This window comes from Melozone crissalis, unplaced genomic scaffold (assembly GCF_028551555.1).
Source record: "Melozone crissalis strain CALT ecotype California unplaced genomic scaffold, PUWL_Pcris_2 ptg000004l_1, whole genome shotgun sequence".
Lineage (NCBI taxonomy): Eukaryota > Metazoa > Chordata > Aves > Passeriformes > Passerellidae > Melozone > Melozone crissalis.
In genome coordinates, this window is record NW_026535782.1 from 21,938,969 (window position 1) to 21,962,497 (window position 23,529).

The 23,529-nt window shown below is 38.6% G+C and overlaps 1 protein-coding gene across 1 annotated transcript in view; it reads right to left on the reverse strand.

Moving 5' to 3' along the window:
- Positions 1-23,529, reverse strand: part of NELL2 (neural EGFL like 2) — a 135,034-nt gene that overhangs the window by 98,288 nt on the left and 13,217 nt on the right. The window contains exons 3-9 of the mRNA XM_054271306.1: positions 17,869-18,019; positions 6,134-6,307; positions 5,929-6,025; positions 4,119-4,191; positions 3,871-3,953; positions 2,741-2,869; positions 1,413-1,515 (exon numbers count right to left, since the gene is read on the reverse strand). Coding sequence (XP_054127281.1) covers positions 1,413-1,515; positions 2,741-2,869; positions 3,871-3,953; positions 4,119-4,191; positions 5,929-6,025; positions 6,134-6,307; positions 17,869-18,019 — 810 coding nt within the window. The remainder of the gene's footprint in view (positions 1-1,412; positions 1,516-2,740; positions 2,870-3,870; positions 3,954-4,118; positions 4,192-5,928; positions 6,026-6,133; positions 6,308-17,868; positions 18,020-23,529) is intronic.

Consider the following 23,529-nt stretch of genomic DNA (forward strand, 5'->3'; position numbering starts at 1 on the left):
CTGTACCAGAACTGCATCTTAATTCAAAGAAGTACCAATGCTCTCTGACAAGGTCAGTGTCCATATGCTCATTCACATTTCTTGACTTTTGTCAAGACTCCCAATAAAAACAACTTTGGAAGAAGTCATATGATGTGAGTGCTTCCCCACTAACACCTGGACAGAGAATTCCCAACTCAATTTACAGGCATTACATTACAAAAACATACTTCAGAGGATCAGGTTTTCAAATTCTGCCAACACGGTCAGAGATTCAGATAGCCTCAACAAGAGGCTTGAATGCCACACATATCACATTCCTGAATTACCGATTACCCTGAGTTATCTAATATGCATGGAAATTGTGTGTAGCTGGTTAAAAAAAGTATCTGAATTCTTATTTCCTCTTAATTAGAATTAATCTACTTGAGTAAGTTAATAAGGTTTCATAAAAAGGGATGGTTTGTGTAACTTCTAACACAATTAAATATTAATAAACTCCTGTGGGAGCTAGATCAATGGAGTACAAAACGTCTTCCTGAGTTTTATCTTAAAACATGTCATTTTAACCAGTTATGTATTTCTCTACACTCTGTAAGAAGTTTTATACAGCAGTAGAACAGTGATGAAACAACACAGAAAAATCTCAACATTTACAGAATAAAGAAGTGCGTGCATCTCACGCTCAATTTTAATATATTCCACCAGTCTGAAATAACTAGCCATCATATATGGAATACACATACATAATCAATCTGAAATACTATTTATAGTCCATCTAGATAGAGATTAACCTGAAATTCCCCTTCTCTGACCCTACTTGCAACAAAACCAGAATACCCATAAAACCTAAAGTTAATAATCTATCCAATCCTAAAAGAAAAAATAAATCACCTTTTTCCATTTTTCCTTTAATTATTTTATGACCTTTTGTGAAATAACACTTCTAGGTGTCTGGGTTTTGTTGTTTTGTTCTTTTCTCTTAACTAAGGAAGAATCATAAATCTGAACCTCCATTTCTAAGCTTGATAACATAAGGTTGGTAGTACACTCTTCATGTGATAAAGGTGTTGGAGACCCTGGTCAAACATCAGGCAATTGCTCTTGAATTTCTAGCAGTTTGGTCTAAAACATAGATAATGGAAGTCCACAGAAAGCTTTGTAAGCAAATTTTTTCTTATTTTTAAATTTTGAAAATGAATATGTGTGCTAAATAAAAACAACACAACTAAACTGAAACAAAATATCCCACATGAAATATTGAGACCTTCTGGTTATCAGTTCACCAGAACACTTCAGAGAAATCTAAGTTCCCTGACTCCTCAACCCAACTATTTAATGACCAGTTCTTTCACTGACATACTTACAGAAAGGCTCATATTATTTAAGATTTCAAAGCATTCATTAGCAAGAGGCACAAGAGTGAAACTTACACTGACATTCCTTGCAGCACTTGCCATCCACGTAGGCCAGGGCAGAGTTGAGAGGACAGTCAGCGAGGGGGCAAACCAGAGCCTCGCACTGCACTGTGCCGTTCTAGGAGAACAAAAGGTGCTTAACTGGGGTTTATTTAGAGATGTTCTCAAACACAGGAACTGGAAAATCTATTTTTAAATACAATGAACTTTCTAACAATGTCCAAAAAAAGATAGTTTAACATGGGTCTTTTAATAACTGCAAGAACAGAAACCATACCTTCAGAATGTCACACATACAATCTTTTAACATGAATGATGTGCTCTTTGAGATGATAATGATCAATTTTTTTTTTTAGAAGCAAACCTATTTGGAGGCAAAACATTCTGCCAATCAGGAAAAAACCTGACAGATTACTGTGAAATGACAACTGCACAGAATAATACTCTGCCTTCTGATTTTTTGTTAGAGAGAATATATGTCTAAAAGGTAGCAATATTATAGCTGTGAGATAAATTCAAGACAAAAATATGCAATGAATTTAACTCTAAATTCAAAGAATTTTAAACATTTAGCAGCCAGATTTGATGCTATAAAATACTAAAAGCAAAACGAAAACCCATCCAGAAATATAAAGGTAAAAAAAAAAATATTAAGCTTAAGGAGACCCATTTAGCCAATTATAGATACCAGTAAATCAATCTAAGGTGCAGTACAGACAACAACAACCTTTTCACTGGCTTCTAATGGCCTTTGGATTAAGGATTTAATGAGTTCAAATGGAATGAAAGAGTTTTATATGAATGGACAGCAATACAGACACCCTAGCTTAGTACCTGGAAGGATACTTGCAATCACATATGGAGTTGTGATACCTTTGAGAATCTTCCATCCACCAAATCTTTTTCATTGGTAATATAACAAAGCTTGCATATGACCCTGACATTTTACTTTTTATTACTTATTGAGATGTAATCAAAGGCGACCAAAGGAAATCGGGCACAAGGGATCTATTAAATCATTTGCTAGGAAAAAGGCTGTGTTTTTAGAGACAAAAACAAGGAATTAACATTCCAGAGAAACTGTTTGTAACTCAGTGCAATGGAATAACATGAAATCTAAGTATATTCCCTAGCACCTGCATTTGGTGACATGAAATAGAGGAGCTACACATGCTAGTAGTGCAGAAAATATAGGAAAACATATTTATTAACACTATTCCTTAGATTTGGAACAGATTTTACTTCTTTGTTGTTAGTACCTAGCATACATCTGGAAGTTCTCAATAAACCTCATCAGAGGAAACACTGGAGTTCCTGACTCACCACTCAAACCATAGCCATACCATGCAAGTGCAGTTCTTACAGCCATCCGTCCAGGATTCAAACTCTCTGTAGGTTGTGCCTTTCATTGTGCAGGTTCTCTCACAGTAGCACTGATCCAACTTGTTCATCCTCTGCTCAGCTTGAGACAACTGTATTTACAGTTCACAAAAATGTTTTTGAATTTTTAAGTGGCCTCCACATTAGTAAAAACACAATTCAAACTGTCCCCAGTACCCAGATGAGAGAATACATTTAGGAAAACACAATCAGAGACAATAAAACAATTTAATCATGTTGTATTGTTAAATAAAACATGATTAAACCGCAGCCATTCAGAGACAGAAATTGAGACGTGAGACACAGTGCATTTCATCTTTCTTATCACCCTGACATCAGGGACATCATAAAACCAAATGAGCAGGTCAAGATGGGTACAGCTCCTCATTTCTTATCTTTTTTCTCATCTTTGTATGGGCACACTGATCAAGAATCTTGCTCCACATAAAGTACTCGCAGACAGAGGGGCCAAATAAGCTCAGAACCCACATTAACAATTTTTTCTGCTCTTCAGCCAAGGCATTTCTAACATTAGTGTATCAAAGCAGCTAGGTAACAGCATTCCAGCAGATATCTAAAGAACTGACATTTAAAATCACAGCAGTCTATTTTCACCTGAACACATGAATGTTTTTGGTGTAATATTCTACAGGAAAGAAAGAAGAAAGTCCTGGTTTGGTTCCTGATTCTTAGTTCCTTGTCTTGCATATATTTTGTCTGAACGCGCCTTTGGCAGCTCAGCTTACTTTGGTAAGTCTTGCTGTAATAAACACAGTTACCTATTTCGTTCTAGGTTTATTGATTTATTAGCCTTATAGGTAGAGTTTGGATATCTGTGAGCCCTTTCCTTGCTCAGGGATTTGGATGCTCTTTACTATTAAAATTCATGATTCTATAAAAATATTAAAACACAAGAAAACTCTCTGAACTGAGAATCTGTATGTATAAATTAGGCAGAGATATATAAAGATGCAAACATACCATGCAGGGATGTTCTGCACACAGCCATACAAGCATGAATAATCTAAAAATACAGCAAATAAAGACTGGCAATCCCAATTTCTTCTATGAATAGAGTCCTAGTAAACATTACCTTAGCTGATGTTTTTGCTAAAATGTCTTGCAGTTCCATAATTTTCTGCACAAGTCCATGGAAGTCATTACAAGTTGGGCATGCTGGAATAATACAATACATGTTAATAAATTAATTCACAATAGGATCAATCATGCCAAAGTTGACAAACAACACAATTAAATCCAAGGTTTTAAGAAAGCTTGTAGGACAGAAAGAAGGTAAAAAGCACACCTTTCATTTTATGATATAAGAATTAATAGACTTACTGCGATTAAGATCTGGGCACTGAGAAATAAATCCTTGAGGCATGACAAGTAATTGCACATCTTGCATTATGCCCTATGTGTTAGTGGAGAGAAAACAAAAGGATACATTCTTTTTACCTGTCAAAATTATGTTTTTTCATTCATCATGTAAAACATTAAAGCCCACAAAGAAAAACTACCTGATTTAAAAAAAAATACTTATGAATAAATAGCTTCATGTCTGGACCCAATTCAGTGTTAGAAGAATAAGTAGAAATAAAAATAGATAGATGTACAAGCATACTGAATAATTTTTAGAGACATAAGATTAAATGTCAAGATATAATTATGTGGCAAGAGTTTGGTGGGTTTGAATTCATTGTTATTTTTAGTTAGTCACTGCAGAAAAGCTTGCAAATGACCTTTAAAAAGTAATTTGAAAACAGCTGCAGTTTCAGTTACTTAGAAATACTCTTTTAAATAAAATGCAAATTTTTTACAAGCTATAACTCTTCAATAGATTTGAAGACTAAAGAAACTAGAGTCAAGAAAAATATATTAATGCAAACCCTTAATGAGTATGTGCTGGTTTTGGCTGGAGTAGAGTTAATTTTCTTCACAGAAAAGTAGCTGGCATGAAGTTGTGTTTTGGATTTGTGCTGGACACATTGCTGATAACACTGGGATGTTACAGAAATTACACAACAGCAAGGCCTTTTCTGTTTCTCCTACCACCCCACCAGTGAGGAGGCTGGGGATGCACAAGGAGCTGGGAGAGACAAAGCCAGGACAGCTGCCCCAGCTGACCAAAGAAGGGGTCATATCTGAGACCACAGGGCATCAGGCACAGCATTCAGAGCTGGGGCAAGAAGGAAGCAGGGAACGTTTGGAGTGGTGGCATTTGCCTTCCCAAGTAACCATTACAGAGCCCTGCTTTCCTGGGGATGGCTGAACACTTGCTTGCCCATGGAAAGTGGTGAATGAATTCCTTGTTTTGCTTTGCTTTACCTATTAAACTCTGTCTCAAACCATGAATATTTTAGCTTTTACCCTTCCAATTCCCTTCCCCATCCCACCAGGGAGGGAAGTGAGCAAGGGGCTAGGTGGTGCCAGCTGGGGTTAGACCACAACAAATTCTGATGGGGATCCTTCCACAAAGCTTGCAAAATGCTGAGAAACTACATGTCTGTTACACAGCTGCAGAGCTGCATGTTGCTAAGAACTCAGGGAGATTTCAGCATGAAATTCAACTATGATGTCTGGAAAGGGATGATTTCACCCAGAAGAATAGATCCCATGCTTGCTGGCAGATTTTACATGCTTAGTTAAGATATAATTAGTAGCCAGTATGCTGCCCTCCAATAGCAAAGGCCAAAGAGCAATTTCAAAGCAATCCAAGAGCTGTGTTATGATTACAGAAGCACAAACTGATTGAGCACAAACCGATGACCTCCTGAGGTCATCTGCTCCAGCTTCCCTGCTCAAGCAGGACCAGCTACAGCAGATTGCCTAGGACTGTGTCTAAACAGTTCTGACTATCTCCATAGTCGTCTTTCTTTGGCAAGCCTCACAGTAGAACTGTTTTCTGATGTGGAGAATTTCAGGTGTTTCAGGTTTTTCCCATTGCTTCTTGGCCTGTCAATGGGTCCTAGTGAGATAAGTCTGGATTCCTTATCTTCATTTCCCTCACATTTATCCACACTGATGAGATCCTCCTGAGCCTTCTCTTCTCCAGGCTGAACAATTCCAAACCTCTCAGCCTCTCATCATATGAAAGATGATTCAATTCCTTTAATAATTTATTTCACTCTATCTATCAGGGAGTGCATACCTTAAAATAACCATGTGCAGTATTCCTCTGTCCCAGCCAAAAGGTTGTACCCAAAGGTAAGTCCATGAAAGGCTTCTCCACAACTCTTTCATAAATTCTGAAAAGGAACAGGAAAATACAATCCCAGGTTGTTATCATTTAATTTACTCAGAGCTCAAATATTCCAAATGTGACAACTTCTTATAAAACAGCACTCGTTACTTACTTATTGCAGTCCACATGTAATATCAAGTGAGAGGCACTGATTGCTAAGGAAAGTCTGTGCCATTTATCATCTGCCAAAATGTATGGGAACACTTCTGTGTGGGAGCGATGACTGCCTGAACGATAATGCAACCTGATTTCATTTCGATGACCGCTGCTTTCCAGCTCCAGGTACCTGTACCACAAATGCATCATCATGTCACGAACCATTCTTTTCAGCACAGCAACATTTTACATAAGACATCTCATCATCATCATGCAAGAACTATTTAAAAAAAGGAAGAAAAACATGCAGATACAAAGGCAAAAAAGTAGACCCTTTTCAGATTTCCACTGCATCTCACTTCTCAGTGACAAATAATAGCAGGTTCAAACTTTCATGTAACTACACAAGATTCCAAGCCAAATATGTTTTCCTCCAACAAAACAATTCTCCATAACATGATGTGAATTACACTATTATAAATAATTGCCTTATACAATGAAAGCACAATAGCAATACTCTGAAGATCTGAATGCACAAAAGACAACTCCAAGTTCTGCAGTAGCCACATCATTAGTAATTATCAAGGGAAGTAAAGACTGAGACTGAACACTGCTTTGTTGGCTTTTATATGAACTGTTACATCTTCTTTCGTTTTCTGTAATAAAATTTCTCCAAATATATATAAAATCAAGAAATGCTAACTCCTCAGAAAAAATTATATATGTGTATTTATTTGCTTTGTTAAATTAGTACGTGTATTTGCAGGGTGGGTGTACACACACATATATACACATCTATATATGTATACACATATATATGCAAATATGGATATATGTTTAGCAAAAAGCCAACAGTGCAGCTGTGCTAAGTGCATCTGGCAGATTGCAAATACAAGCTTTGATGGTGAAATTCCAGCTGTTCAATTTAAAAAGCACTCCACAACCAAACTCAGTTCTTAGACAGGCTGTCTCACATGTCAGACATCTTCTGGGAAAAAGCCTGACTAACCGTTTGTCTTTTTAAAGTACTAAGTTTCTCATTTTAAAATTCCCCAAGAAAATTATTTTTACACAGGAAAGAGAAACAGAAATAGAGATTCTCTAACAATCATTTGCAACTTAAAGTTAAAGAGCAAGGAGAATAACATATGGGGTAAGATACACAACAACTGGGAGAATGGACAATTCATTTTTGTCTATTTTTGTGGCTACATCTGCAGTCAGCAGCCATGGCAGTGGCTTGTAAGATGAGTGCACATGTCATGGGTGATGGCATTTATTTTAACAGACTATCTATATTAAAGAATAGGAAAGACAATGATTGTCGTTTTGAAGAGTAAAAATGAGACCAAATCAAAACTAAAAACTGAGACCAAATCAAAACTATCCTGTACAATCAACATCCCTAGGAGAAGGCTGGGATGCACATCCTTGCTTCCTTCAGGCTGTTCCACAGTGGAACATACCTACCAACAGCACAAAACCAACAAGTTTTTTTGCAGAACCAGCAAAGGACAATTTCTTCTTTCTCCCCAGTATTAAGAAAGCAGTTAACTAGAGTCAGACATAAATTTTATAATCAATTTACCTCCTCATCGCCCAAAAACAATTTTTGCATTGGCAAGAAGTGGAAACTAATTGAAGGCCTGACTGGAAAAATTGCACAACAGTGGCAGGACATCAGTCAACTTAATCACCTCCTTCATAACTCAAGCGTCAAGGATAAAAATAAGGTTACTCTCAACCCGAAAGAGAGGAGAACATTAGAGAACTTGACTCCTCCAGCAACTTTTAAGTGTCTCCACCCAGTTGCCAAAAATAAATGTAAAACAAAAGGCATGGATATGTTCTACCTGCTGGTAGAACTAAGAGCTCTCCTTCATTCCAAGTCAATAGCAGAACTGACGGCAGCACACAAAGACGCAGGCAGGGAAGAAACTACACTACTAGACATACAATCACCAGAGAAGGTATAAAACAAACACTTGTGTTGCCCTTATGCATGTAAGATAATGAAACCTCTGCAGGTGAACCATGGATTTTCCAATAAAAAGAAGACATTGCTGTATAAATTTCATGAATTAAGAACTGCTGAGAGAGGATGCTGACAATCGATGATGCTGTAATAAGCAAGGAAATTTTCCTACACAAAACTGCACAGAAACTGTGGACACTTGTGGTTTTGTTTTAATGATGATTAACACACTGTTTTGATATTCACAGACAATATCTTTTGTTCTCCCATTTGGTAAACTAACAAATATAACTACCTTTGAAATGAGAAAACATGCATCAAAATGAAAAAGAAAATAACAGCCATTAGGAGAATTATTAGGAGAATCTTTTATGGTTTATTAATAATCTGTAGAGGCAGCAGCAAAACACAATTAGAAAAGCAAGTGAAATGACAGCCAAAGCAATACTGCTTTCAGCTTGAACAAATGCCATGATGCTGAAATACAGACGTGAAAGTGAATCATTTCTACTCAATTTTTTTACAAAATGCTGTGCTTGCTATTCCTCTTTTCTACATTTGTTTAACTGCCTGGACTCACACAGCTCTGTCTCAGCCTCATGAGATAGGAGATAGGACAAGACTCAGCAGTGACAAACATATATGAGTGAAAATGTAAAGTCTGCCCACAGTGAGGCTTCTTGTTCCATCCATGAGGCTGTAACACTTGGGTGCATGGCTTCCAAAGGTTTGGAAGAATCTTTCAGAAAATACGCTAAGCATTAACAAACAGACCTGGATCTTAGAAATTCATGTGTGGTGACAAAACCACTCTATACTTCTCGGTACAGTCCAGATTACTAATCATTTGAGAGAAAAAGGAGAGTGCTCTCAACTCCTGAAGGACTTGCTCCCAAAAGAAAGACTAACTGCATTGTACTGCAGTCTTCTCCTAGCCAAGAATCTCATTACTGAAAAGCTTCAGGGGAACTTCATCAGCTGAATCACCAGTTTCTTGTCCACATCAGCCTAGCCCAGCCCAGTCATTGCAGTGAGAGCAGCAGCCAAAGATATCCCATTTTAAACATCACTGATGCTTCTCCCAACAGCTCCAAGGTCTTCTATGCTGCAGAAGGCAAATGACTATTGGAGTGAAAAATAAATCACAATGAGAAACCCAACACAACAGCAGAACCTGCACCTCTCTTTCTAAAATCTGTAATCTCTGTGGTTGTTAATCAATACCAGCCTACCTGATTTTAAGTCCCCCCAAACAACCACACCCACCTTGGGGTAAACTTGGATTTAACTTCACAGGGAGATGATATGTGCTTATGTTTTGCTATGTTCAACATGCAGAGAAGAAAATGCCAACCTGGAAAAAAAGGTCGCTACATCTCTGTAGATCACTCTGTGTGTGCACAATCACTGCAAAGGCAACAGCCAAGGCCACAGCATCAGATCAGCTGCTCTGCCTGGAAACCAGCCAGCCAGTGATCCCTAAGGTACTGACTAGGGAGGAGCCTGTCTTGGTAAGAGGAAGAAATTTGTTTTGAATGCCCTGGAGGAATCTGAGACAGAAAACAGTGATGTTTGCTCTGCTGCTCAGCACTGATCTATTGTAACTTCTAGGTAAGAGCTGGTACTCAGCAGATCGGCGCACTGTGGAGCTCTAATGACCATCCACAGGGCATGTGGTCACACCAGCCTGAGCACAACCTGCTCTTTGGGAGGTGACAGAGGAGCACAAGGGAGACTGGAAGTAAAAGTCAGGATGGACAGCAAAAAGTTAGAGATTAAGGGGGTGAAACACCAGCTGGTCTCAGTGCACACAGTAGATGTCTTTGAGAAGAGGGAGGTATGGCCATTCCAGCTAACAGGCAGTGTTGGCAATGCCAGGTCTTTGATGGCTCACTTATTCATGTGGCATCCTTTCTCACACAACAAATGCACACACTTACTCCACACAACTAATAATTTCAACTTGCATTTACACCATGTAGACAAATACTTCAGAAGCTGAAGGCAAAATATCATGTCTGCTGCTTATGAATTTATAACAGGGAGGTGGGGTTTTTTAACTTTTCCTACTCCTTTTTCCTACATTAGGTATAATGCTAAAATATTTCTTCGTGGCTCTTTGGTCCATACTGAAAAAAAGGCAAATAAATAAAATAAAAGAGCAATATGTACTTACGAAAAAAATTTAAAATCCTTATCCCCATTACTTATAAAAAAAATCTTTTATCTGAAGATTTTTGCTATCAAAGTTGTGCCTTTTTTGTTAAGTTTATTAACATAAAAAACATTAAAAAAGAAAAAGGAGATCCTACAAAGTAGACCTCATTGCACAATAGCAGCAAGCAATTCTGCTAGGAGTAGATTATGAAGATATAAAAGCAACTCATGCAGCACTACCACATTCAGCAATGCATTATTTGCTATTTTCTGTGGTATCATGACTGGGTGGTCAGGAGCGCGAGTTTTATTCTTCTATGTTTCAGAACACTTAATCTGGAAGTAACACTAAGTGTTATGAAACACTGACTATGAGTTTTTATTGCTTAGTGCATCCCCTAGAACAACATGGCACCAAAATATCCCCAGACAGATTATAATTTTTTCAACCAAAATGATTCTATGTTTATATGAAAAGTCAATTGGTGGCTTCATTTTACCTGTAAGAATCTAGTTCCCACCTCTCACTCACACTACTGCTTGATCTTACTGTTTTTATCCTTTTCCATCTAGAGCTCTACCTAGACAAGAGAAGACTAGCACTTTTATCAGGGAATTATTAGTTTAAAAATTTTCTTTGCTTTTCTGGATAAATTTTAGCCCTTAATGCCAGCGCACAATGGGCAGGAATGCCGTCAACTCCATTTCTGACCCTTCCTTTGCTAAATGTAGTTTTAAAGCCAGACTGTCCTTTTCTGATTTAGGCATTTTTGTTCAAAAACATTGATCCATTCATTAAAACCAAATCTTTTGACAGACACAAACATTCTCTCAGCAAAGCTTGTGGGGTCTAGGATGTCATCCTTGCTAAAATGGGAGAATGAGAGAGAGAGAGAGCAAATATAAGATTCTCTGGAAGAGTTTCTCAAATATCTTTAATGCCATGATTATTACCTATATGAAAGCAGAAATCCCAAGTGAAGAAAGCTCAAAAATTAGATCCATATCGACACAGATCATATAAACAGCAGGAAGCAAAACCATTCTCTCAAATTTCTATTATAAAACTGGTGCTCCACTTCAACTCATATCCATCTTGATGATCTCTCACACTTTTTCCCTGAAACTGGTGGGCTTTTCCACACTGACTGGTGGGAACAGGCCTGGGCCAATGCTGCTTCACAGACTGCCCTGACATCATCTGCATGGGTACTAACTGCAGGAGACAAAAGCATGCCAAGGAAGATGCTAACAATTATGCAAAATGGACAGCAGCAAGCCAGTGCTCCAGCCTGGGCACTGTTTGGTTTACTAGCAAGCCCTTGACAGACACTGCCAACAAATCTGCATCAGCACTGCATCAAGTGAAGAGAAAAAAAAGGAGAATGGCATGTCTCAGGGCACTTGTCTAAGGTGGAAAAAAAAAAAAAAGTTCAACTTCCTGCTCCAAATCAGGCAGAGCAGAAGTTAACCTTGTGAAGAAAATGCCTTTGAAGCACCCCAGTCAGACACCAACAGATCATTCTGGCATTTAGATCTCTCTTGTTTATTTTCTTCCACCACAAAAACAGTCATGCACTTCAGCTTTGCTTCATCACAGCACTGCTCCCTGCACTGGACAGATCTGGAGAACAGCTGTGGAGGAGAAAGGTGCATTCATGATGCGCTCAGGTGATGGAGCCAGCACTGGGACATACATGGAGGAACACCCTCCTTGCTGGGATGCTCATGGGAGGGAACAGCCAGGCAAGAGATAACAGCAGGGCAGAGAGGCATCATCCACACACATGCACCTGCACAAATTACTGCTGCACAGCTTCTCTCCACACAGAAAGAAGCACAAGGCAGCAGCTAGGGAAGTGAGATTCAGTACCCTGATGTGGAACTGGAAGTTAGGAAACAAACATCTGAGGCTGTTCAAATCCTTTCCAACACTGTGCCACTCAGTGTCTGTGCCTGATTCAAACTAATAAAGCAGGCAGGGAAAAAAATGTATGTCAGTAAGATATTGCTCTTATCAACTCCTTGCAGCCCCTCATCTGATTTCAGTGGGACTGCTGTGGTCTGGAAGCCTTTGAAGTCAAGACCCTGCCTCTCACCTGAGAGACGTCTTTGCTTACCTCGCAAATTCTGAAGTCCACCAAATCAGGGAGGCAAAATCTTGCCTTACCCCCACAGCAGTGTTCATAGCTTCTGCTGGGTTTAGTGCTATGATCCAAGAGCCCATGGTCATCACAAGAGCAAGATCCTCCAGCCCATCCAATGCTACTGCTGATGACAAGGCAAGGCTCCCAGCTGGCCTTTCCACAACCCTTATGGGAGCTTAGAAGGAGCCAGAAGCAGGAACTGAGGTCTCACCAAGCTCTTCAAAGCACTCCAAGGAAAGCTGTTCTTGCAAAAGGTGTTGGCTTGGTCTTGGAAAAATCCAACCCCAATATTACAGCACATTGCCCATGCTGTTCCTATTTGGGCCATGGATATGAAATCAAATTTCCAAATTTAAGAAATAATTCTGAAACACTAATTCATGTCTTTGAGCAATTGCTCTCATTCCTCTCATCTCTCCCACTAGCTTCATTTATCAATATATAATATATATTCCATTTTATTCTCACTAATATATATTCACATTGCCAGGAATATGAATCTTGCCTGCCTGAAGCTTCCTCTTCTACTAAAAATCAACAAGGGAAGAACTTCCTCAACTCAATCACTGTAAAAACAAACGGCATAAACCATGCCTCTCATTCCCTTTTCTTGACAAATTTTCTCCAAGGAGAGCAAGAGGACTGTAAATACAATAAAGAACTTTCTAGTAGATGTATTAGTAAAAGAAAAAGGCAGTTTCAACATAACTGTTTCCATTTCCTACCCCAAAAGAATACAGATTTCTCCTTTCTCCGTTATTTGTTTGCTCATAGAAAGCCTTATACACAACATAGGAAGAAAAACAAAATCTGTCAAAACTCACATTTCAGCTATTTCAGTGCCAATTTTCAACATCACAGGAAGAAACAAATCTTCTGTCTCTTATTCAAGAAGGCCTGTCACTAATCTCAATTCAATAGGTTCCACATGCATATAAGCATTCTGTAAGATGTTCTCAGACTATTCACCCTGGATTAGCTGGCACTGCAATGATTTACACTGGACAGGCTGGCCTCACTTGATTTAACAAGAAGTTATGGAACAGTTAGGTGCTTGAACTTCAGAAACTTACATCCTTCTGCCAATTACTATTCTTTTTCTTTGGTCAGAGTATAAACTAAACTGAAACAAAAAACCCCAAATCCAAGCAAGAGTGACATGCCATCAATCAATTTTATGATAATCTTTGTAGCCAACACTCAAAGAAACGGGTCATTCCTAACACCACGAAGGCATTAAACAGAGTGTAACACAAAATAGCTGCTTTACAAATATTTCCATCTAACACCATGCTCAGGGATAGAAGTTAAATCTCCCAAACCAACACAAACAAGGAACTTTTTTCTTTTGGGACAAAGAGCCTGGTCAAGCTGTCAGTGTCTACAGAGAGAATTCTTTGTCCCACAGAATCTTCTCACGCACTGGAAAAGCAGTGAATGAATGAATGAATGAATATACCTTTTTTTGACACCTTTGATGAAACATGCAAACTACATCAAAAGAATAGAAGACTGACACCAGAGAAGTTTAAAATCACTACAGGAATTCAAAAGCTGTTACAAATAAATTCCAGTGCATTCATAATTACTATCAGACCAGTAAAAACTAAAAACTAAGATTTAATACAAAAAAAAAAAAAATACGGAACCCTACCTTCTCTCTTCCAACAAAGAACACCATGCAGCAGAAGTGAACCAGCTTATTTCTAAAAAGCAGAAATAAGCTACTGCCTCTTTTGGCACAGGGAACAGCCATATACGGCTTAAATGTTTGAAAATTAATCCCGTATTACCTAACATCTGCTCTGCAATTATTGGCTTAAGTAGTAAATATTGGCTTAAGTGGTAAATACTGAAAGCTCTTCTCAGTGCAAGAGTTTTGCAGCAGATTTTGTGGTGTCAGAGAGGACACTTCACACTGCAGTCCAGAAATACTGACACTCATACATCAAAAGCAGGGAACGTACAGTTCCACCTCTATTTTAACACAATGGTCAAATAAGAGAACAAAATTCATGCATCGGGAATTCACCTCTGGCAACTTATCTCCTTGTAGAATAAATCAGTACGAGAGAAATGTCACAGATAAGTTCCTCCTACATACTGAAAGAGGTTTGAAACTGTTGTACAGTACAGCCCATTTGACAGCAGATAATCACAAGACACCAACTGCTGTGAAAACAAATGCTAAGGAAGGCAGAAATTGAACAAATTAGTAGAGATACAAATTAAGTGTAGGAAATGCCTGTCCATAACATACTATTGATTTCAGTTCTCTGTTGCAGGATATAAAAAGCACTAACCAAAGGAAAGAATCATTAAACTACAACCCAGCAGCTCCATCCTTTAAGGGCTTAATATGCAGTATCTCAAGAGATATGAATGTAAGATTAGTTACATAAAGCCATCTAACCACAAAAGGAGGAAAAAGCTTTACTATCACCACCTCTACTGTTGGTGATTAAATGAAAATATATGATGGAACAGCAAGACTAAACATATATTACAACCCCATCACAGAGCAAAATCAGCTCTCTGCTGACTCTTCCATCAAGAAGGTGGTGAGACAAATTCAGAAGCGTAGAGGATAATACAGATTAAACTGAAAGATGAAACACAGAGCAATCAGTGTTTAACAGTGATTCTACTCAATTTTAGCTATCCCTTCATTAACACAATTAAAAATATTTACCTTGCTACCATGAAGTACAACACATTTTAGGCAGGGCACTGTCTGCAGTCAAGGTAAAGCCCTGAAGCCAAGAAGACATTTATAACTTCTATCTTTCAGGCATATGCCATATAAATCTGCCATATATAAAAGATGCATTCAGCTGCTTGAAATTCATCTGAACAATTACTGATGTGTAATTTGAATTCCCTGACACCACAAGAATTTCGTCTGAAATTATCACCTCCACACTGTGCCCAAAACTACCACTGCCTGAACTCCTTGGCTGCTCTAATCAGTGGGGGAAAAGCAATGTCTGTGGAAATGTATGGGCAAGTTAGGAAAGGACAGATACAGGTATTGTTTCAGATTCTTTCACTTTAAGACTAATTTTAAAATATTTTAATACATGAAATACTACAGAAATGCATCATCATTGTAAGAGGGGAAGTCAGCTTTGATACTCAATTAGGAAAAGAACAAAGCACTTAAGTGAGTATGAAAAGATTACTATACTTTCAGTAGATCATTGCAGGAGCATCTTCTTGTGATGACAAAAACAGCCCAGCCTCAGCAAATGCCCAAGGCTGAGACTTACATGGAGAACTTCTGTATCTCTCTGATAGCCCAAGGACAGCATTCAACACATGACATTAGAAGGGAAGCTTTGTGAGACCAGCCCTGTTAACTTCTTAAGACACAAAGCCTTAAATAGCTGCATGACCACGTCTCAGTGGAAGTATTCATTTTTGATGATTCTCAAAAGGGAGCCAGCAAAAAGGGACAAAAATAACAACTTCATAAAACTAGACAACACAGACTGAATCAGTCAACTCAGTCAACTCTGAATCACATAAACGATTTTAAGTTTATAAACAAAATTATACATTTAAAAAAACCCTACAATTTAGGAAATGCCCTTAATGTAAATTCACATAATTGCACCAACATCCCTAGATCCATGCAAAGAGAGGATGAGTTTTTACTCTGACTTATTTTCAAAAACACCAAGTATTAATAAATGCACCTTTTCCCACTTCTTAAACATTTTTATTTTCTTGTACCATAGAAATGGTTTTACCCTAGAACCAATAGTTGCCATGAAAGCTCTGTAAAATAAAGCACATGAAAAGGTACTTGTGTGATAACTAATTACATCATTCAGTTACTGCCACCTTCAGCCTTCCTCACCCTCATTCAGCTCCTCACTGCAGAAATGTCAGAGCTAGTACTGACCTCTGTAAACCGAACTGCAAGGCAGCAGCTCAATGCTAGTGCAACTTTTTTTGACATCAGTGTGATAAAAGGCTGAAGCTAGTGCAAAGCTAGTGCCAGTAAGGTCTGGCATTGCTACTTTTCCCACTAACTACAATGAGTGCTGTGACAGAGACTTCACAGAAAGTTAAGAACTAAAAGAACTGCTATAGCCAAGTCCCTGGTCAGAGGTGGGCAAGGTCAGAGGTGGAGATCCAGCACTGAAGAAGCAGCTATTGAATATAAGCCATCCAAATGTTTTCTTTTAACATCTACTTTCTCTTGTCTTTACTGTCATTCATCATAAAAGAACATTAAAACCATAAAAGAAACTACACAAGGTGCTTGTCTGGTTGCAGTATTACCCACAACTAGGTCAGCCCTCATTTCAGCACAGTTCAGCTGAACAAACACTGCTCTGGCACACAGACATCTCTCCATACAAGCCTAGCACAGAAGAGACCTGAATGTGTTTATTAAAAGCCTAAGGGCACATCTAATGCCATCCATGAGACATTTAACTACTCCTTTACAAGTATGAAAATCCTTTTATAAATTTGGCATAATGATCCTTCGGAGTGTTGTCCTTCTTCTTGTTTGTTTTGTGGTTTGTGTTTTGGTTGGTCTTTTTGTTTGTTTTTTTACAAACAGCTAAATTGCAGAAGATGAGGCCTCTTCTGCAGAAATTGACTGGAGCATCTTCCAGCACAAAATAATTGTTACCATGCTTCCTAATGCAAACTTGTACACTTACGTAAAAGAAACAGACATTTTGCTGTGCTTGAACATGTCTTTTTTGTTGTTGTTGTTGTTATTTTGTAGTGACACTGTCAAGAAAGAATTATGGGATGGTACACAAGAAAATAAAAACAACTAGGAACCTAAAGCAGAGCTCACCTGTTTCTTGCGCTAATGACTGTTTAGAAAGTGCACATTTGAAAACTCCTTTTTATTCTGTCAGAGAATGATAGGGCAGTTATCTTTAATAGCTATTACTCAAGTATATATATAAAAAGTATCTTATTTCTCTAGCAGTCTTGATTCTATTGAAAGGATAATCCTTAAATCCTATGTGCCATTCATTTTAGTTTTTTAAGGTTGACAACATTTTGAGTAAAGTGCTTTGCCATTCATGGGAAGATGTAAACCCTTAACTGGAGGATATTTTTTTCTTTTTTAAGACTGCTTGCATTGTCAAAAACAATGAAGAGGGGGACTACAGGGCCAGGCTTTGTCAGTCAGCATAGGTATAGTGACATACACAGGGACAGTTTTACACCAGCTGAGGATCTGCTCTTTGTGGTTACAAACAACAATGCAGAACTAGCTTTCCATGCCCTTGGTGGTAAGAGACATGTAAAGAAAAACCCCTCTTGACCTTCCCCTGTGACTTTTGACAAATCTGCACAATGTACCTATCCAAGCACTATAAATAGTTACAAGTTATCTGCTACACAAAAATTTTGTTCTAATTTATGGTCAATTTTTTATGCATGAATTCATATACTTGCATTACTGTCAGCCAGCAGACAGGTATCAGTACTTACCTGTGATCTAAATGGTGAATGGAGAGAATAACCCCTGAATTCAAATGGGCTTGTTTTAAGGTCACCAAAATTGTGAATTCACATTTATTTCTTAACTTCTGAAAGAAGATTTCAGCTGTTTCTGGAGATGCCTTCACATTTCTTGAAGTATCTAAAATAAACAGGAGAGGAAAAAACACACAGTATAAAATCTTACTTTACTTTACATTCTCATTCAAATAGCTTACAAAATAACAGGCTATTTCTGAGAAGCACAATTGAACAGGCAAAAGCAGGGATCAAAGTACTTAAAACATTAGTTTTGCATACAGTGGAAGCCATTTAAATGAAAGAGAACACATTTTCTAGGACACCTGTTCTGTTCTGGGGAGGGGTGGTGTTTTGTTCTGATCCAGGGTTATAACCCTTACTTTCTCCAGGGGTGGCCAGAGGGTACCTTTAATATCCCATCCAAAGTTTGAGCTCACTAGCAGTGAAGCACAGTGACAACACCAGACATGAGCCTAACCCTGACATGTGACCTGAGCAACTTTTTAATGACTTCTAAAAGATGTTATGCCTAATGGCATAAATACATAAATAAATAAACTAATTTTAAAAAACAACAAACAATTTACTCAGCTTTAAGTAATAGTTTAAAAATTCACCAAATTTCAAAATATTTTATCACTAATTATTTGCTCCATTTGGGTGGCATTTTCCTGCTGCTTCTTGCACAGGATGTCATGAACATTTATTGTATACATGTGCCACTACTCTAACAAAGACTTTTAAAAACCCACACAAAGCCTAGACAGAGGCAATATTTCTGCTGAATTTGCACATAACATGCATAGAAAATAAAAAAGGCCCAAGCTTAAAACCTCTAGAGAGATAATTTACAAATAAGATGTCAAATGCTAGAAAAATAATTCCCAATCTCCAGAATACATTATACCAGAAAAAAAAAAAAAAAACATTTTTAATGCACAAAATCAATTCATTAGCATGTGTAATCAACTGTGTAAGAACTAAATCAGTCCACAAGCTTCTTGTCACAGCAATTTGACCATTCTGGTCTACTTGGGACACTAACTCAGGAATAGCTGTCAAGAGTGGACAGCAATTTGGACAGAACTGGTGATTTTCTTCGGCAGCACTGGAGCTCAGCTCTAAAGTACACCACTTTCAGTTTACACCATTCGAAAAACAGCTTTACTCTTTAAGCTGGACCCATGAAGATGCTGGTCTCCATTAACAGAAACAGTTCATTGTGGCTTATGGATCAGGAATATTTAAATATCTGTTCAGGAAACGCAACAACCTGTGCAACTGTGAAGTCCTAACCAAGCTCCTGAACAGTGTCACACCCAGCTGAATTTCATTTGTTTTACACAAAGGGGAGCCCAAAAGAAAGAAAAAAAAGGGAAGAAGTTAATTTCTACCAAATTCCTATGATATTCTCATAAGCAACTGATGAAAAAGTATATGCTTAACACCCTTACCCTTAAAGAAGGCCAGTCCATAGATTTATAACTATTCCCCCTCCCTCAGGCCCTTTTATTCTAACTGGAGCTATTGGGATGCAAACACTGCACTACAGCTGGCCTGTGTTCTAGCAAGGAAACAAACCTTCACCATCACATGGATCTCTCCAGAACCACCCCAGTCCTCATTGCTGTGAGAGAGGCAGGGGAAACCGAGCTGCCACAACACCCACAAGACAGCAATAATTTATGAGGTATCTTCATGTCACCCTGAATCATTACCTGATCACTACGGTGGATGAGAATTTTCCATCCTTTTATTGTATGAAACCTTATCTGGGTACCCTATAATCATCCATTGTGACCTCAGATAACCTTCTTGCATACAGACAAAAGCAGCAAGACCTGATTGCATCATGCTGGCAGCCTAAACACGAAGGTTAACATCACGCCAACTGCTGGAGTGTCACACTGCCAAAACACACGGCCATTCAGTTTTGGTATTGCAAATAGGTCAGATTATACGTGCTGCTCAAAAAAGCTACACAGCCTTTTGAATTATTACTACACTTATGAAGCACAACATTCTTTGCTCAGGGCAGGCACCAGGTGGATTTCTTAAAAGCAAGATGACTGAAAGGTCCTTGATCTGTCAGATCCATTCTTTTCACACTAACACAAGAGTGCAAATCCCTCCTTCCAATTGCCTTTGAACACTAGCAGTAGGGGCTTGATAGATCACCAGCTGTGCTCAATAAATATTGCTTCAGGCTACTTCTTGATATCTGTCTCCTAGTAATCAGTTTAAGACCCAACAAAAATACTTCACTGGAACTGGGCTTCTTCCATAATAGCTTGGAAAAATCAAACTGCTATATCTTAGTCAATAATTTCCAGTTTTTCAATAGTTACCTAAAAACCTCATACTGCAAACATTTCTAGTACATAAAACCAGTGGCATATTTTTTTCAACTTAGGAGTGCAAAAATAAGGAGAGAATTATTAGTTTGAATGAGAAATTTGTCACTAACCACAATACGTATATTTTGGGTTTATTTTCCTAGAATATTGCGTGTGTTTGGTTTAGTCACAACAATTCACAAATCACTAGTGTCATCACTCCATCATTAACTTACAGAAACATGAAAGTGACAATTAAAGAAACAAAAAATCCAAACTCAAAGCATGTCTCACTCCTTGTTCAGGCTAGATCCTTTAACAGTTAGCGTTGCAAAGCAGCCTGAAAGCCCAGTGAGGAGAACCACTGACCACAAGACCTGCAGGAACTCAGCCCTTCAGAAGACAAGCTCAGCAGCTGCCTGTGCTCCCTGAAGCCCCCACTATTAGGATGCATTTCCCCCCTCAGAGAAATCTGCAATCAGAGCTCTGCAGCAAACACCAACATCACACCAGCATCTCCTGGAGGTGTCAAGAGCAGACAGTGTTATTTCAGTCATGCTCATGAGACAATAATTACTGCACTCTACCAAAGACAGCAAGTAACTTTCACCAGGACTTGCTCCACAAGTCCAAAGGACTTCCACCAGTCCAAACAGGTAGTGGAGAAAGAAGCAGTTTTACCCTCTGCAGTCATGCTCTCATCTTCCCTGTGGTGCCAACTGCATTCATAAAAACTTATGAGGAACTATTACAGGCAACTGATCCAGTCTTAACTGATCCAGCCATCCCTCCTCACAAAAAAAACCCCAAACAAACAAAACAAAACAAAAACAAAACAAAAAAAACACAACACAAAAAACCCAAACCAAAACAAAACAAAAAAAAAAAGGTGCTGGAATTCACCACCAACAAGTTATAAGCAGTAAGCATGAAAATTTCCATACACAGCACCAGCAACATACTAAATCATACTAAACCACTAGCCATTGACTACCATTCATTTCCAGACCACAATAAAAGAAAACAGTTATTAAATGGAATGAGTAACTTTTCCTAGTAAAGGGTGTGCTCTCAAATTTTTGAGGAGCATCTGAAAGTACACATACAGTATGAACTGAATTATAACATAAATTCCTGCAGAATAGTCTTTGAAGGAGGCATTCGAACTAATTGAGCTCCACAGTTTGCTTCATGTGCACATAATCAGCTTCTAATAGCAGCATCTATAAATCAATTCTGCATCTGACTCTAGCTCTGCTGAACTATCCAAATTAAATTCTAGTGGCTTGTAAGAAGAAGGAGGGCTGAAGGCTAAAATGAGGCTAAAAATATAATTGGCTCAATTTTGTTTCAATTTCCTACACTGGGAGGGATGAGTGTCACAAGCATATATTCACATCCTGTCACATTCCCATATTCAAATTTTTGATAATATTTTTGTAACTAGGGATTTCACACAGCCTTCAAAGGGCAACTGTTTACTTTATTTGGTTCTTTTATTTAGATAACAAATATAAACTAGGCTGCACCCAGCCAACCAGGCAGCATTCAAAGCCAATCCAACAGCAAAATCTTCACAAGGCTGACAGAACAGCAGGATTTTAAGGGGAGCACAGTGCATTCAAATTCAGGAGTTGCATTCCTCTAATGAAAAATGAAGATATAAAGAAGTGAACAACCTTTATTAGACCAAAGCCTTGCTAGATGTGATATGCATTAAATTCTTCAGTAGAAAGGCTGGTTGTTTTGCTATTTAAACTGATATATAAGATCAGCTCATAAAACATTTTGAACTACTTTAGCTGTAAATTTTTCTATTCCCTTCTCAAAGATTCCCAGTTGTTTTAGAGAAAACAGCAAAAAAAGCAGCTGTAGTTTTCCAAACCTACATGAACCAGAGTTGGATTCTCCAAGGCTGCAGCAAAGAGCGCTGCAAGAGTCTGGGGGAAGGTGTTGCAGTTTCAGCTGAAGTTTGAAAGACTACAAGGTACAGGGTAAACACCAACCCTGTAAGACTCCCACTGGGGCCATTCCCAAAGGGTGTGCCTACACTGCAGGGCCAGGAGCACTGCCCAGCTCCCAAACCTGGGGGAACTCTAGGACTACAATCGAAACGTACGTCAGGATACAGCCAGGTACATCCAGACCTCTGTGCACCCAAGTGCCCCCCATAAACTCAATCCAACCTGGTCTCCCCAGAACAAACACTCACAAATGCCAGGAACAAGGACTCTAGTAATTACTTTCCCAAGTGGCATGATCAGGACCTTGGGATACCCCACAGACTGTTTAGGGATATAGCCCACAAACTGCCCTTGTAGTTTTGACACCCCCATGGTGTGGCATTTCTGCCTTCTTATTTCCACTAAAGAAATGCTTCACTAGGATGCATGCAGATAGAAATGCAGTAGGTGAGAAGGAGAAAAGGAAGAGGGCAAAATGCTCTTCAGCTGAAACAAAACAATCGAAACAAAAACTGACTTGAAGCCAAATCATTAAATCAAATAAAAACAAGGGGGGAAATGTCACAGTTTGTTCTTTCAGCATTTGGGGATGTTCCAACTGCCTTTGCTTTGTAGCTTCCTCTGTTCTGAATGTCAGCTACAGCTTTGGTGTGTCATCCAGCAAGGGCTTTCCTCCAGCTCAAACCATATGCAAAGTCCCACAGGTCACAATGGGCTGACACTAAAGACCAGAAGACCTGTTTCTGAACACAATTTTCCCCCAATTACATTGGCTGTTCATACTTATGTCCTTCAAAAACAGTAATCATGTCACACCTGGACAAAACTCTGGCTCACCTATATGCTACATACTTTGATGTTTAAAGTCATTTTGGCACAGCTGAGAACAAACCCACTGTGGGACAAGAGGAGGGAAAGGTACTGAGAGCCTGGACAACTGGGCTTGAATCAGGACAACTAGGACAGACTTTGCAAATCCATTACTGCCTGTGGAGAACAACAGCCATAATATAATACATATTCCCTGTGAACTGACAATATTACCACTGAAATCTGCCTAGAAGCATTCTGCAAGAGATGATACAAAACAAGTTTGGGGGTGATTATACTAGTGGCTGGGTTAAGCCTCTGAGCTTATATACCAACCAGCTGCTTCTAGAAAGCAAGGCAAGTCAGATGGGACCGAATCATTCTGCGATGGATTCAGTACCATGGCTCTCTATCTTAGTCTCTACCTGCACAGTGCTAAGACACTTAGACATCTTTCATCTTTCCTTGGGCTGTTGTCCCTTCAGCAAAGAGGGAATTTGCACCAGGATTACAAGTGGGAA